The sequence below is a fragment of the Chrysemys picta genome, chromosome 14 (assembly GCF_011386835.1).
Source record: "Chrysemys picta bellii isolate R12L10 chromosome 14, ASM1138683v2, whole genome shotgun sequence".
In the NCBI taxonomy this organism is placed as follows: Eukaryota; Metazoa; Chordata; order Testudines; family Emydidae; genus Chrysemys; species Chrysemys picta.
The window spans coordinates 39,660,815-39,672,795 of record NC_088804.1 but is presented as its reverse complement, the minus strand read 5'-3'; the positions used below and the strand labels follow the sequence as shown (position 1 = coordinate 39,672,795).

General features: G+C 44.3%; 1 protein-coding gene across 5 annotated transcripts in view; it reads left to right on the top strand.

Annotated features, from left to right (window-relative positions):
- The first annotated feature begins 1,860 nt into the window (after positions 1-1,860).
- KLHDC4 (kelch domain containing 4) overlaps positions 1,861-11,981 on the top strand; it is a 45,928-nt gene continuing 35,807 nt past the window's right edge. For 2 of the 5 annotated variants that reach the window (XM_065567313.1, XM_005292242.3), the window contains exons 1-4: positions 1,861-2,106; positions 4,201-4,292; positions 5,369-5,447; positions 8,004-8,102. In XM_065567313.1, the coding sequence (XP_065423385.1) occupies positions 2,008-2,106; positions 4,201-4,292; positions 5,369-5,447; positions 8,004-8,102 (369 nt within the window). In that variant the 5' untranslated portion in view covers positions 1,861-2,007. Of the gene's footprint in view, positions 2,107-4,200; positions 4,293-5,368; positions 5,448-8,003; positions 8,103-9,756; positions 9,836-11,981 lie in introns of those variants that run through there. The other 3 variants (XM_065567312.1, XM_065567311.1, XM_065567314.1) reach the window with 3 other exon arrangements.

Here is an 11,981-nt window from a genome sequence, read left to right as displayed (position 1 = left end):
CCCTTCAAAAATCTCCCTAAAATGTATTAGGTGAAAGTCTGACTGCAGTGAATTGAGGGGTAAAGCTCCCATTGACTTCAGTAGGGCCCAGATTTCACCCACGGGTTTCTTTCTGAGAGAAAGAAAAGTCATTGTGTCTGAGCTATTGAATGGAGTGATAACCCTTTATGCCAGCTGAAGATTTGCCCCATTCACTCCATCTAAACTCTCCTAAGTTCTCGGTTCACTTTCCTGGTATAAACTTATTGATGACTCATTCTAGCCTCAATTATAAGCCTGGCATTTTCAAAACTGCCAGCCAAACATATGTTTAGCAGGATGTGTATTGTCTGCAGTGCTAAAGAATTTTTACGGTTCTCTTTTCACTCTGTTTTTTTTTTATTATCTTGAAAAAGCTGAGATTCAGATTTTAGACAGATATTCAAAAAATCTGAATGATCCTGCAGTTTCTAGGGTATGGGCTTAAGTACTTAGCTTATTAGCTGTGTCAGCATTTAGATATAACAGTGATAGGTACTGTGGAAAAACACTGGCAGACAGATAGATTAGGCATTGGTGGAAGGCAGCCTGGCCTCACGTTCTTGGAGAGTTTTTTTTTAATTTATTTTCAGTGAAAATATAATAATTCTACTTTTTTTCTGGAAGTGAAAAAAAATTACACAAGCATATTTTACAGTGGAACCTAATGAAAAGAAAATCACGCCTCCTTGGATTTAAACTCAAACTGATTTTCACAGTGTTCAAAACCGGATGAATTTAAGAAAATATACTCTCAAAGTCAAAATGATCACTTTTTCCAATTACAGCTTGACGAGATTCTAATGGGGGCTCAATATCAGTGTGAAACACGTAGTTAATAGAACAGGAGTACTTGTGGCACCTTACGTAGTTAATAGCAATCCTAATAATTACTAGTTGGTCCTTATCACCAAAGTGACACTTACAAAGCACTGGCGTATCGCCAACCCCAAGTTTTCAAAAATCATAAGTCAGGTCCCCAAAATCATGAGACTGGCTTAGAAAAAGTGAGTTTCTAGCCCTCCTGGTTGTAGAGAACAGCTCAAAACATGACCTGAGTGCCCCCTAAAGAAACAGGAAGGCAAATGAAAAGAACCCCACATTTATTATTTTTATCAAATTTCATAATCGTTAAGCAAGTCTAATAATTTGTTGAGGCCTGGCTGGATGGTTGGGGTTGGCAAACCACACCTCCTAACATTTCAAGTGGCTAGTGTGGGTCACAGCGCCGCTCAGGTTTGGTCCGTTCACGCCTCCATCTACGGAGGGGCAAACCTGAGTGGTGTTGCGACGCCCGCCCCCCATGTGCCAGGTCACAACATCACTTGGTTTGGGGGCCCTCTCAACTGGGGTGCCTGGGGCAAACTTTTGCGATCAGGGGTCTTGGAGCTCAAAGCTAGGGCTTCAATTACAGGGGAATTTTTTGGGGAGGGGTGGGGGGCTTATTACTTTTTGGGGCTACCTGCCTTTTGTCTTTTGTCTCACTACTGTTTAAATTAAAGTAAGCCACTTGACATTCAGGGCCCTCCGACTTTTTTCTGATAATTTGGGCACTGGTCAAAGCAGGCTCGCAGTGGGCTAGTGGGTGGGTGAACCGCTGGGTGCCTTCGGGCGTGCTCAAAGTGACCCCCCTAAATATGGGGTGCTGTACTTTGCACAAGCCTTAAGTTGGGGATGGCCTTGTCCCTCTCCCTTTGGGACAGGAAGCAAAGCCTGTTCCTAGCCCAGCTGCACCAGGGCTTTGCTCTGCTACCTGCAAGGCAGCAAACTGGTGTGAGAAGCCATCCAGCCCAGCAGATGGCATTCACAACAGCACTTGGCCAGCTCCTTCCTTTCCACCCCAGGCAGGAAATCACCCCTGACTGCCTAGGAAGTGATTGTCCTCAGCTGGGCTGCTGCCCCATGTGAGCTCTGCAGGAGCAGGGTGCCCAGGGCAGACTGGCTGGGGGGCTCTGGGAAGTGCCCCCTGCAGTAACCCAGGCTGAAAACATGGGTAAGAAAAGCAAGAAGGAGAAGAAGGTGAAAGGGGCAGAGAAAACAGCTGCTAAGATGGAGAAAAAAGTCTCCAAGAGAGCTAAGAAAGAGGAGGTGAGTGGTGCTGCTGGGGCAGGTCAGGTACCAGGGGACTGATTCCCCCACCCAACAGAGTGTCGCCAACCCAAACTCACCCTGTGCCAGAGCTCCTGGTCTTGACTAACTAAAAGACTTCCCTCCCACATGCTGTTTAATTAGAGCTGCTTTTTTCTGAAGAGCTCACTCCTGCCAGTCTCACCCCGCGTGTGTGTGTGTGTGTGTGTGTGTGTGTGTGTGTGTGTGTGAGTGAGAGACTCTTCACCCTTTGGCTTGCAGATGCAATATATATTCATCCTCCCCAGGGATTTCTCTGAATAGCAAAGCAACACACAGAAGTGAAATTCAAAACAGAGCCGTCGCATTTATTCTCCTTCTGTCTGGGCTCTGTTCCCTATAACGTGAGCGTCACAAGCCATGCCTAAGGGGAACGTTTCTCTTGAAAGTTAAGCATGTGTTGAAGTGTTTCACTAGACAACCCTCCCTTTTCAAACAATGCAGTTGGCTTATTTGGAAGGGAGATATGCTGGTATTGAGAGGTACAGATGGTTTTCCCCATGTGGGTCTGGCCAGACTGAAGATTGGCCAAGTTGAAGATTTGCCACTTTACCTAGTATTTGTATAATTTCTCAAATGGCAGTCTCAAATCTTGACCCTTGTTGGCTCAAAACGTAGAATATTTATTCTGTAGTGGTAATGTTTCAGACTTATTGGCCTGGTTGGTGGCAAAAACAAGAAAGGGATTGTGTGAAATCTATTTTATTTATGGTTGAGCTAGATCAAGTGATTCTCAACTTTTATAATTTCATTTTTGTTTATTGTTTTATGGGGGCGGTGTTAGAAGTGTAATTTGTATGATAGGAGAAGGGTTGAATCTCTGCTTCATAGCTTTCATACTGTGACAGTTTGAAAATGTGTACCTATTCTGTTGAGTATAATTGTTAATTCAAAAAATGCTGTACTAATAAACTAAAACTTATAGCCTGGACTGGTCTAGAGGGCTCAGCACCTGGCAGAATTGAGCCCCGCAGAAGGGGTGGGGCAAATGGGAACTAGTAGAATGAAATTAAGACCGGACATTTGGAATAACATACTGACCGATCTATTAGGCTGTGGACTGCTTTCTCAAGGAAGCTAGTGTAAACCCCGTTGCTTTGAGACATTTAAACCTAATTGGATGAAAGCTAGAAAATTTACTGTAGGGAACAATCTTTCATTTTCCCCATCTCCAATTTGTATGATTCCGTGAGCTTTAAAAATCCTAGAAACATTTCTATTGGTCTTAAAAAAAAAAAAATCAATTTGACAAATCCTATTTAAAAAAAAAATTAATTTGACCTGAGACAGTGTCCCTTTACTCCCAGCCCCCCTACTGCTGCAGAATGAGAAAGTTTAAACTAATTGATTCAAGTGTCTTACCCAGTGATTGCAAGTATAGCCAAAAAAGAAAGTTGGACCAAGAAAGAATGAACAGTCCTCGTACTGTTAGGACACATGGATGGTTATAACTTTCCAACTCTTATCTAAAGAGGGAGTGGGGAAGAGATTTTCTTTGACTCTTGCATAATTCGGGGGCTTTGAGGTTGTGTGTGTTCTGTTTTTTAATTTACAGAAACTGAAGGAGAATAAAAGATAACACATGAAGTTGTCTCTCCAGATGAAGTATAAATTTGAAATAGAAAACACATTTATCTTTGTACTTGCACAGGAGTCAGGCCAAGAAAGAACAACAGTGGGTTTTAACATCTGTCTGATTATATTTGCACATCAGTTAGACAAATGCTGAAACAGACTTGGGTTTCAACTACCAGTTGTGCTACAGAATTGCTCACCAGCAAAGGTGAAACACCTCTGTAGGGGTAGGAACTGTGCACGAACCATGGCATTGTGTTACAACCAGCTTACAAATTCAGAAATATACAGTAGTGGAGACCAGCCCTTCGTGTAGGATGAAAAAATATATAACCTTGATAACTCATAGTTTAATGAGATGAATCTAATCAAATTTAAGGAAAATAGGAAGATCGAACTAGTGGCTAGTGTAGGTTTTCATGGTATGTGGATGACAATATGTGTCAAGAAACTCATGCCTGACTGGCTGTTTACTTTCAGGAGGATCTTGAAGCCCTGATAGCAGAATTCCAGACATTAGATGCTAAAAAGACCCAGATAATTGAGACAGCCTGTCCCCCACCCTCACCAAGGTAAGAGATCACCTGGAACCTTGACTGTTGTTATCCAACAAGTGGTGGTATCAATGAAACGTGTTTAAGTTATATCCTGAGAGTGGAGGATGTAGTATCAGGCTAAAATGCTTTTATGGAAGGATAAAAATGTATAGGGCATTCAGTCCTCGGAGCATCAAAGGGACCAGCAACGCCTCTCTGCTAACAGCTACTTTTTAATCTTCCCTTCAGCCTGCTAAAAAGAGCCAAAGTGGGGAATCTTATCAAAGCTGGTGGTTCGATCTGAGGGCTTTGGGTGGTATAACATAGATGAATGAAGGGGAACCTTGTGACTTGGGCTGGAAAGCTGAGGGCACGCTACCGGTAAAATTGTTAGGAGAATGCCTTGTGAGATACAAGATACAGTGGGCTAGTGGCCGGAGCACAGGACCGGTATCCTGGCACTGCAAAGTTCTAGTCCTGTAGCTGCCACTGATTCAGTGTCTTGAACGACAGTTGACCTTTCTGTAAGTGTTTCCCCTCTGTAAGGAGGAGGTAACGATACTCGCCTACCTCACAAAGATGTTGGGATGATCAGTTAACAATGAGCTTCTTTGAGGTCTGATCCCGTGAAGAGCTAGATGCTGTCAACTCCTGTTACATACAGGGGGTGGGGGAACCTTAAGCGAACAGCGGTATCTGTGGAAGAATGATGCAGATAACTTAAAATGAGACAGTCCAATTAGAGTCATCGCTGTGTGCCATGACAAAGCTAATCTTTGCTCCTTATCCATCAGCATTAAAATTAAAATCGTGTCAAAGGCCGTGGTTAATGACAATGTAATGTGTGTTCCTAAAATAGGAGAGGATTTCAGATTAGCCTTTCTGGAAGTTTCCAAAAAGTTAATTTCTTCAGAAAGTTTTTGGTTTCGAAATAAAAAAAGATATCAGAAACTTGTAGCTGTGGGGGTGATGGAGAGGCACTTCGGCCTGGAGGGGAGAAGTGGTAGCGCTTGTTAAATTATGCATCCAGAACTGTAGTGAGTAGCCTCCAAGCTGAGTTACAAATGGTTCTGTTATGTGCTGATGTCTGCCCATCTCTCTTTCTGACGCAGGCTGAATGCCTCCTTGTCTGCTCATCCCGAGAGAGACGAATTGATCCTTTTTGGAGGTGAATATTTCAATGGCCAAAAAGTAAAGTATTCTTCCATTTATCTATCCTTCCCCTCCCTCCCCATTGCCTTGATTGTAATTTGTATGGGTTTCATCTGGAGCAAAAATTCAAAGCGGAGGTCATAAAATATGCATTTTTCCCAGAATGAGAGCAAAATAGCCTTTAATTCCATGCTAATACTGTCTCACACCTGAGCTCAGCTGTGTCAGCAGGATCAAGGAGCACTGGGGTCCAGTAAGGGGTCAGAGTGATTGCACAAGCATCAATATTGCAGGGCATCATCATTTCTCTAGACTTGATATGGACCATATTTGCCCCGCGTCTTTGGTTCCTGTTGTACTGTGTGTTTGCCCCACCATGAAAGTGAGATGCTTCTGTTAACCCAGAAGGGGTAAGCACTGGTGATCCCTCAACAGCTTCTGCCTGCAAATCTTGCACTGATTTACCATATTCCTGGAGGCGGGAAGCTCCTTGTGATTCCTGAAAGCTCAAGTCTGTTTATAGTCATCGGGCTTTGATTCAGCACTACCCTAGCCTGCGCTGGCTGTTAACAAGTTCCACTCGTGTCAGTCATTTCCCCTTGCTTTCAGTCCATCCTAGCTGAGCACCGCCTTTATAGTACTCATCAGAACGGCCATACTGGGTGAGACCAAAGGTCGCTCTAGCCCAGTACCCTGTCTTCCGACAGTGGCCCGTTCCAGATGCTTCAGAGGAATGAACAGAGCAGGGCAAATAATGAGTGATTCATCTCCTGTCATCCACTCCCAGCTTCTGGTAATCAGAGGTCCAGGGACACCCAGAGCATGGTGCTCCATCCCTGCCCATCCTGGCTAATAGCCATTGATGGACCTATCCTCCAGGAACTTATCTAGTTCTTTTTTGAACCCTGTGATAGTTTTGGGCTTCACAACATCCTCTGACAATGAGTTATACAGGTTGACTGTGCGTTGTGTGAAGAAATACTTCCTTATCTTTGTTTTAAACCTGCTGCCTATTAATTTCATTGGGTGACCCCTAGTTCTTGTGTTATGTGAAGGAATAAATAACACTTCCTTTTTTATTTTTCTCGACACCAGTCAAGATTTTAAAGACCTCTATCATATCCCCTCTTAGTCTTCTCTTTTCCAAGCTGAAAAGTCCCAGTTTTTTTTAATCTCTCCTCATATGGAAGCTGTTCCATACCCCTAATATTTTTGTTGCCCTTCTCTGTACCTTTTCCAATTCTAATATATCTTTTTAGAGATGTGGCGACCAGATCTCCACACAGTATTCAAGGTGTGGGCGTTCCAGGGATTTATATAAAGGCATTAGGATATTTTTTGTCTTATTAGCTATCCCTTTCCTAATGGTTCCTAACATTTGGTTAGTTTTTTTGCCTGCTGCTGCACATTGAACGGATGTTTTCAGAGAATTATTCACAATGACTCCAAGATCTCCTTCGTGAGCAGTAACAGCTAATTTAGATCCCATCGTTTTGTATGTATAGTTGCGATTATGTTTTCCAGAGTGCATTACCTTGCATTTATCAACATTGAATTTCATCTGCCATTTTGTTGCCTAGTCACCCAGTTCTGTGAGATTCCTTTGTAACTCTTTTCAGTTTGCTTTGGACTTAACTATCTTGAGTAATTGTGTATCATCTGCAAATTTTGCCACCTCACTGTTTACCCCTTTTTCCAGATCATTTATGAATATGTTGAACAGCACTGGTCCCAGTACAGACCTCCGGGGGACACCACTATTTACCTCTCTTCATTCTGAAAACTGACCATTTATTCCTCCCCTTTGTTTTCTATCTTTTAACTGGTTACAGATCCATGGGAGAACCTTCCCTCTTATCCCAGGACTGCTTACTTTGCATAAGAGCCTTGGGTGAGGCACCTTGTCAAAAGCTTGCTGGAAGTCCAAGTGGATCTACCCACTGGATCACCCTTGTCCCCATGTTTGTTGACCCCTTATCATGGGCAGCCTTAGGCTGTGCAGCTGTGTTGGGCTCCATCTTTCAGGAGCTTCACATCTCAAACATGCACCCAATCCACCAGCCAGGGAGCCATCCCTGATTTTCCCCACAGTGGTATCATTTTATCCAGGCACCATCAGGTTGCGCTGCAGCCTGACTTCCCCAAGTAGCGTCCTTGGCTTAGAAAGCTGTTTCTCATCCGCACCTCCTGGCTTCTTGGCCCATGTAAGCTGTGTGTAGGTCAGCAGTGACAACAGAGCCTCAGACTGCTGGTGGAGGCTCTTTGCCGTCTGAGGTGACTGCAGGCAGAGAGATGGTGGGTGGACCGTCTCACCAATGGGGTGGGAACAGGATGGTTCCATACGCGTATTGCTTTGCATAGGGCCCCGCAAGCCATAAACCCAATCCTGCCTATGGCACTCTGATCCCCTAGCATGAGAGCAGAGTGACGCCATGGACCCAGCAGGCTGGTCTTGTCTTGTTCTTGCTTAATAGAAAAGGACTGTTGCATTCCTTCAGTGTCTGGTAGAGGCAGGTTGAGAATTTGACACACTTCTGTTAGGTAAAGTTAAATGGCGAGCTCTGGTGATACCCATTTTCCTTTTCCCTCCCACAGACGTTCCTGTATAATGAACTGTACATTTACAACATCCGGAAGAACAGCTGGAGTAAAGTAGATATCCCAAATCCTCCTCCCAGGCGCTGTGCACATCAGGTAAAGCACTTAACCTCCCAGGCAACGGAACAGCACTTAGAATTACTCTTGCCGTTGTATTTCAAGATGCTATGGTAATAGACAGCTGTGTTTCCAAGGGGTTACGACTTCTTAGTATCCTAGTCACAATGCGATGCCAACATTGTGCTCAAGCTGTGGCTCGTTGTACTGAGAAATTAGAGGGTTGATCCTTCACTGTGACTTAAATGACTCAAACTGTACCATAGAATCTCTATGGCTAAAAATTCTGTGCTTGAATAATAAGAGTATAGCAGTAGCAATATACCTCTGACCACCTGACTGGCATGGTGATGGTGATTGTCACCTCTCTGGGGCAGAGACCCACGTCTCTCTCCCTCCTGACCAGGGGGTTTTAAGGCCGTACAGCTCCCTGCCTTTCACTGTGATATTCCCAGCAAGCCAGACTGCTGAAAATGGCCAGTCCTTGCTTTGTCTTCGAGGGCTAGGACCAGTGTATTGCTTGCAGTTTACAAGTGACCACACAGCTCCTTCTAATGCTACGGTAACAGCAAAGCCTTTCCAACCCTTCTGCAAGAGTTGTGGCCCCCTTGGGCAGAAAGTCCTGTGTGTTTGCTGGATCAGGAAGAAGAGCCCCAAGGCAGTTTAAACTCCGGCTGTTTATCCAAAAATTCTTTCTTTGTCCTTTGGTCTCTGGAGAATCCAGTTGGACAGAGTACACGCCTTCAGCACCACCCATGGTTTTGGTTCCTGGAGGAGCTGTGGCAGCCCTCCCCCATGGAGTAGGACACAGTCAAACATAAACCGTGCAATTAATACAGTGGACCCCAAAGATACTTAAACTTAATTCAGTAAAGTCTCCCAAGGATGTAGCAGGAGCTGCCATATCTGTCGCACACAATTTCCCCATATTCCGCAGAGGCGACTGATGCCTATGCAGAGGAAATTATTCTGTAATTTCCGAGATACTCCACCCAGCAGGCTTCTGTTGTTCCTTCGAGGATGTGCAGCCCTTCACCTCTGAGTTACCAGCTCAAGTTAGGTGAGGGAGCAGTTCGGTCTTTCTCTCCTCTGGTGCATTTGCTAATACGGTTGCTTGTCAGTGCCAGTTGTGGAGGTGGTTTTTATTATGCAAACAGCTGTGCCCTGGGAACTAGGCTGAGCCCTCTCCCAACTCATTTTACACTGGCCAGTTGTATTGGCTGCCTGCTGGAGAGGGTGGATCTTGGTGCAGGAGGGAATCTGGCCCAGTAGGTATAAAAAGTTGCCTTAGGAACACGTTATTTGTCACACCGTATCAGAACACTGTTCCCTCAACCTGCAGTAACATACAGAGACAGTTGTCCAGTGACGTGCATGCTCTGGGGTGGGGATCCAACTGTCATTTACCCTTGTGACAGCAAACCTAAACTGCAGACTTGCTCCACGTCGTCCATGTCTGTCCTCTGGTACTTTTAAATTCTCCCAGTTAAGCGTGATGATGCTGACTAAAGCCCCAATCGTCTGCTTGTGCTGCCCGAGTAACCTCTTCGCAGACCCCCCCGCTAATTTCAGTAGGGGGCTGCTGGTGTGGTTCACAGTGCAGACTGGGGGCGTAGGTGTGGGACGATTAGCATGGGTTGGGGGTTTTTATAGTGATTAGAAAAGTAATAGATTTTTTTCTCTTCTAACCCAGCCTCCTCTGATGTTCTCTTCCCCCTGTTGGTAAAGACAGAATCACCATGACACACGGATACAGCACAAGTGGTCTAGCGGTGGGGTGGGGTGGGGGGGGCTTTTAAATGAATACTACTTGGTTGGTTTAAAGCCCCCAAGGTTGCTGAATAAAACCTTGCACTTCTGTAGCTCCCTTCAGCTGGATCTCAAAGTGCTTTTCAAGCTAGGTAAAGGGTCTGCAATGTCACTGAAATGCATCCACTGCTATGGTGGGACCGTTTTTTTTACATGTGCAGAGCAGTTTAGGGTGAAGTGGAAACAATATGGAATTCAGACAGGAGCAGTGTAACCGCTCTGTATGAAATGTGGGCAGGACACCAGGGTAAATACCTGATTTATCAAAACAAACAAACCCAAACAAACAAGGGATCTCTGACTGCCACAAGAGGTCAGGACCTTGGCTGTGTCTCTCATCTGAAAGACAGCGGCACAGTACCACTGGCATCATGCTGGCATGTTGGACCAGATATTATTATTTGTAGTATAGAATCACCTAGGAGCTCCAGTCATGGACCAGAAGCCTTTGGTGCTAGGTGCTATGCGAACACAGAAGAAAATGATAGTCCCTGTCCCCAAATGCTTAGAATCTCAGCATCAGAGAAGAGACAACAGATGGAGACACACCGATCTAGGGGAGAATACAAGGAAACCATGAGGCAAGATTGGTCAGCATGACAGGCTGTGGGCTCAGCAGGCCAGCAGCCTCAACTATTGTCAAATTTCTGTTAGGTTTCACAGCAGACTCAGCTACTGATTCTGAAGGAACAGCTCCACTTGCTGAATTGGCAACTCCGTTTCCCGCAGTGCCTGGGTTCCTGATTCAAGTCTTGACCTAGTCCAACTTTGCATAGCTTGTGAAATTCTTATTATTTAATGTTTATATTACTATAGTGCCCAAAGGCTCCAGTCAGGATCAGGCCCCTTAGTGCTGGTTGCGGTACTAATATAGAGGTAGACTCGATCCTTGCCTCAAGAGTTTGTAATGAATTACACTGATTCCTTTCCCATTGTGCACTGTGATGAGGACCCTAGCATTTTCTGTAGGCAGAAGTGTGACCCTAGAAGGAAGATTGATATTAGTCTTTAGGTTTCTTGGAAGTTTCCTTTCACATTTAATGGTCCTATCTGCAAATGCTCACTCCTAAGTGTGGTAATACTTACTACGGTGAGTCGTCCCAGTAACTTCAAAGGGACGACTCAGTGTAGTACGTACTACGCCCAGGAGTAAGTGCTTGCAGGATCGGGCCCTTTGTTTTCCCAGAATCTTTACACTAGACAGACAGAAAGCTGTTTGTAGCGAATTATATTTACGCAACTTCAAAATCTCCTAAGAAAAATCTTAAAATAGATGTTGAGTGAAACCTATAGGTAAGGTATTGGAGTATTTAAGGTTGTATATTCCAGATGGTAGATGTGACAAGTATTAACTAATGAGTACATAAAATTGTTAATCAGACACAGGCAAAGCATTTACATTTCCAAATGGGCTAGGATCTAAAATGCATCGTTCATGTGTGTGGTATTAATCATGGTTACTAGTTGCTGCATTTTTGATAAACCACAAGATAAGTCTGGGAAAGTAACTTCAAATAATAATTTTAAATACGCATGGAATATGATGTCATAGAACGAATGCATTAAATTGCCAGAAGTTACGGTTTTCTTTTGTTAAAAGGAGATCCTTTTTGCTAATACAAGCACTGCTAATCCTGGCTGTTTGAAGTGACAGTGTCCAGCAGGTGGCACTCTAATAATTAAATCTTACTACCAGGCTGCCTACCAGGGAATTGCAACAGACAACTAACTGTTCATGTCATTTTTTTGTTTTAATTTTACCTGGAGCGCTTTGCGGTGTATTTTCTGTTTGATATTTAATTACTGTTACAGGGAGAAAATTCAGCAAAGTTAACTGACTAGTCTCTTGCCTTCACTGCAACTTTGTTTGTAAAGCATGTCCCTCATTAGCTAGCAGTTAGAGTAAACAGAATTGCGTCTCTGGATCATCTGTGCATATCTGCAGCCTGGTTTGTTAGCTGTAGCCTCTGACACAGAATCTCCCCTTGGCATGACATCCTGCTGTTCCACCTTACAGTCGATAGGCTTTGGGTGAGAACGGCCACAAACAAATGCTACCAAGTATTTGTGAAGCTGGGATCTTGGCTTTGGAATTGATTTGGAGCCATA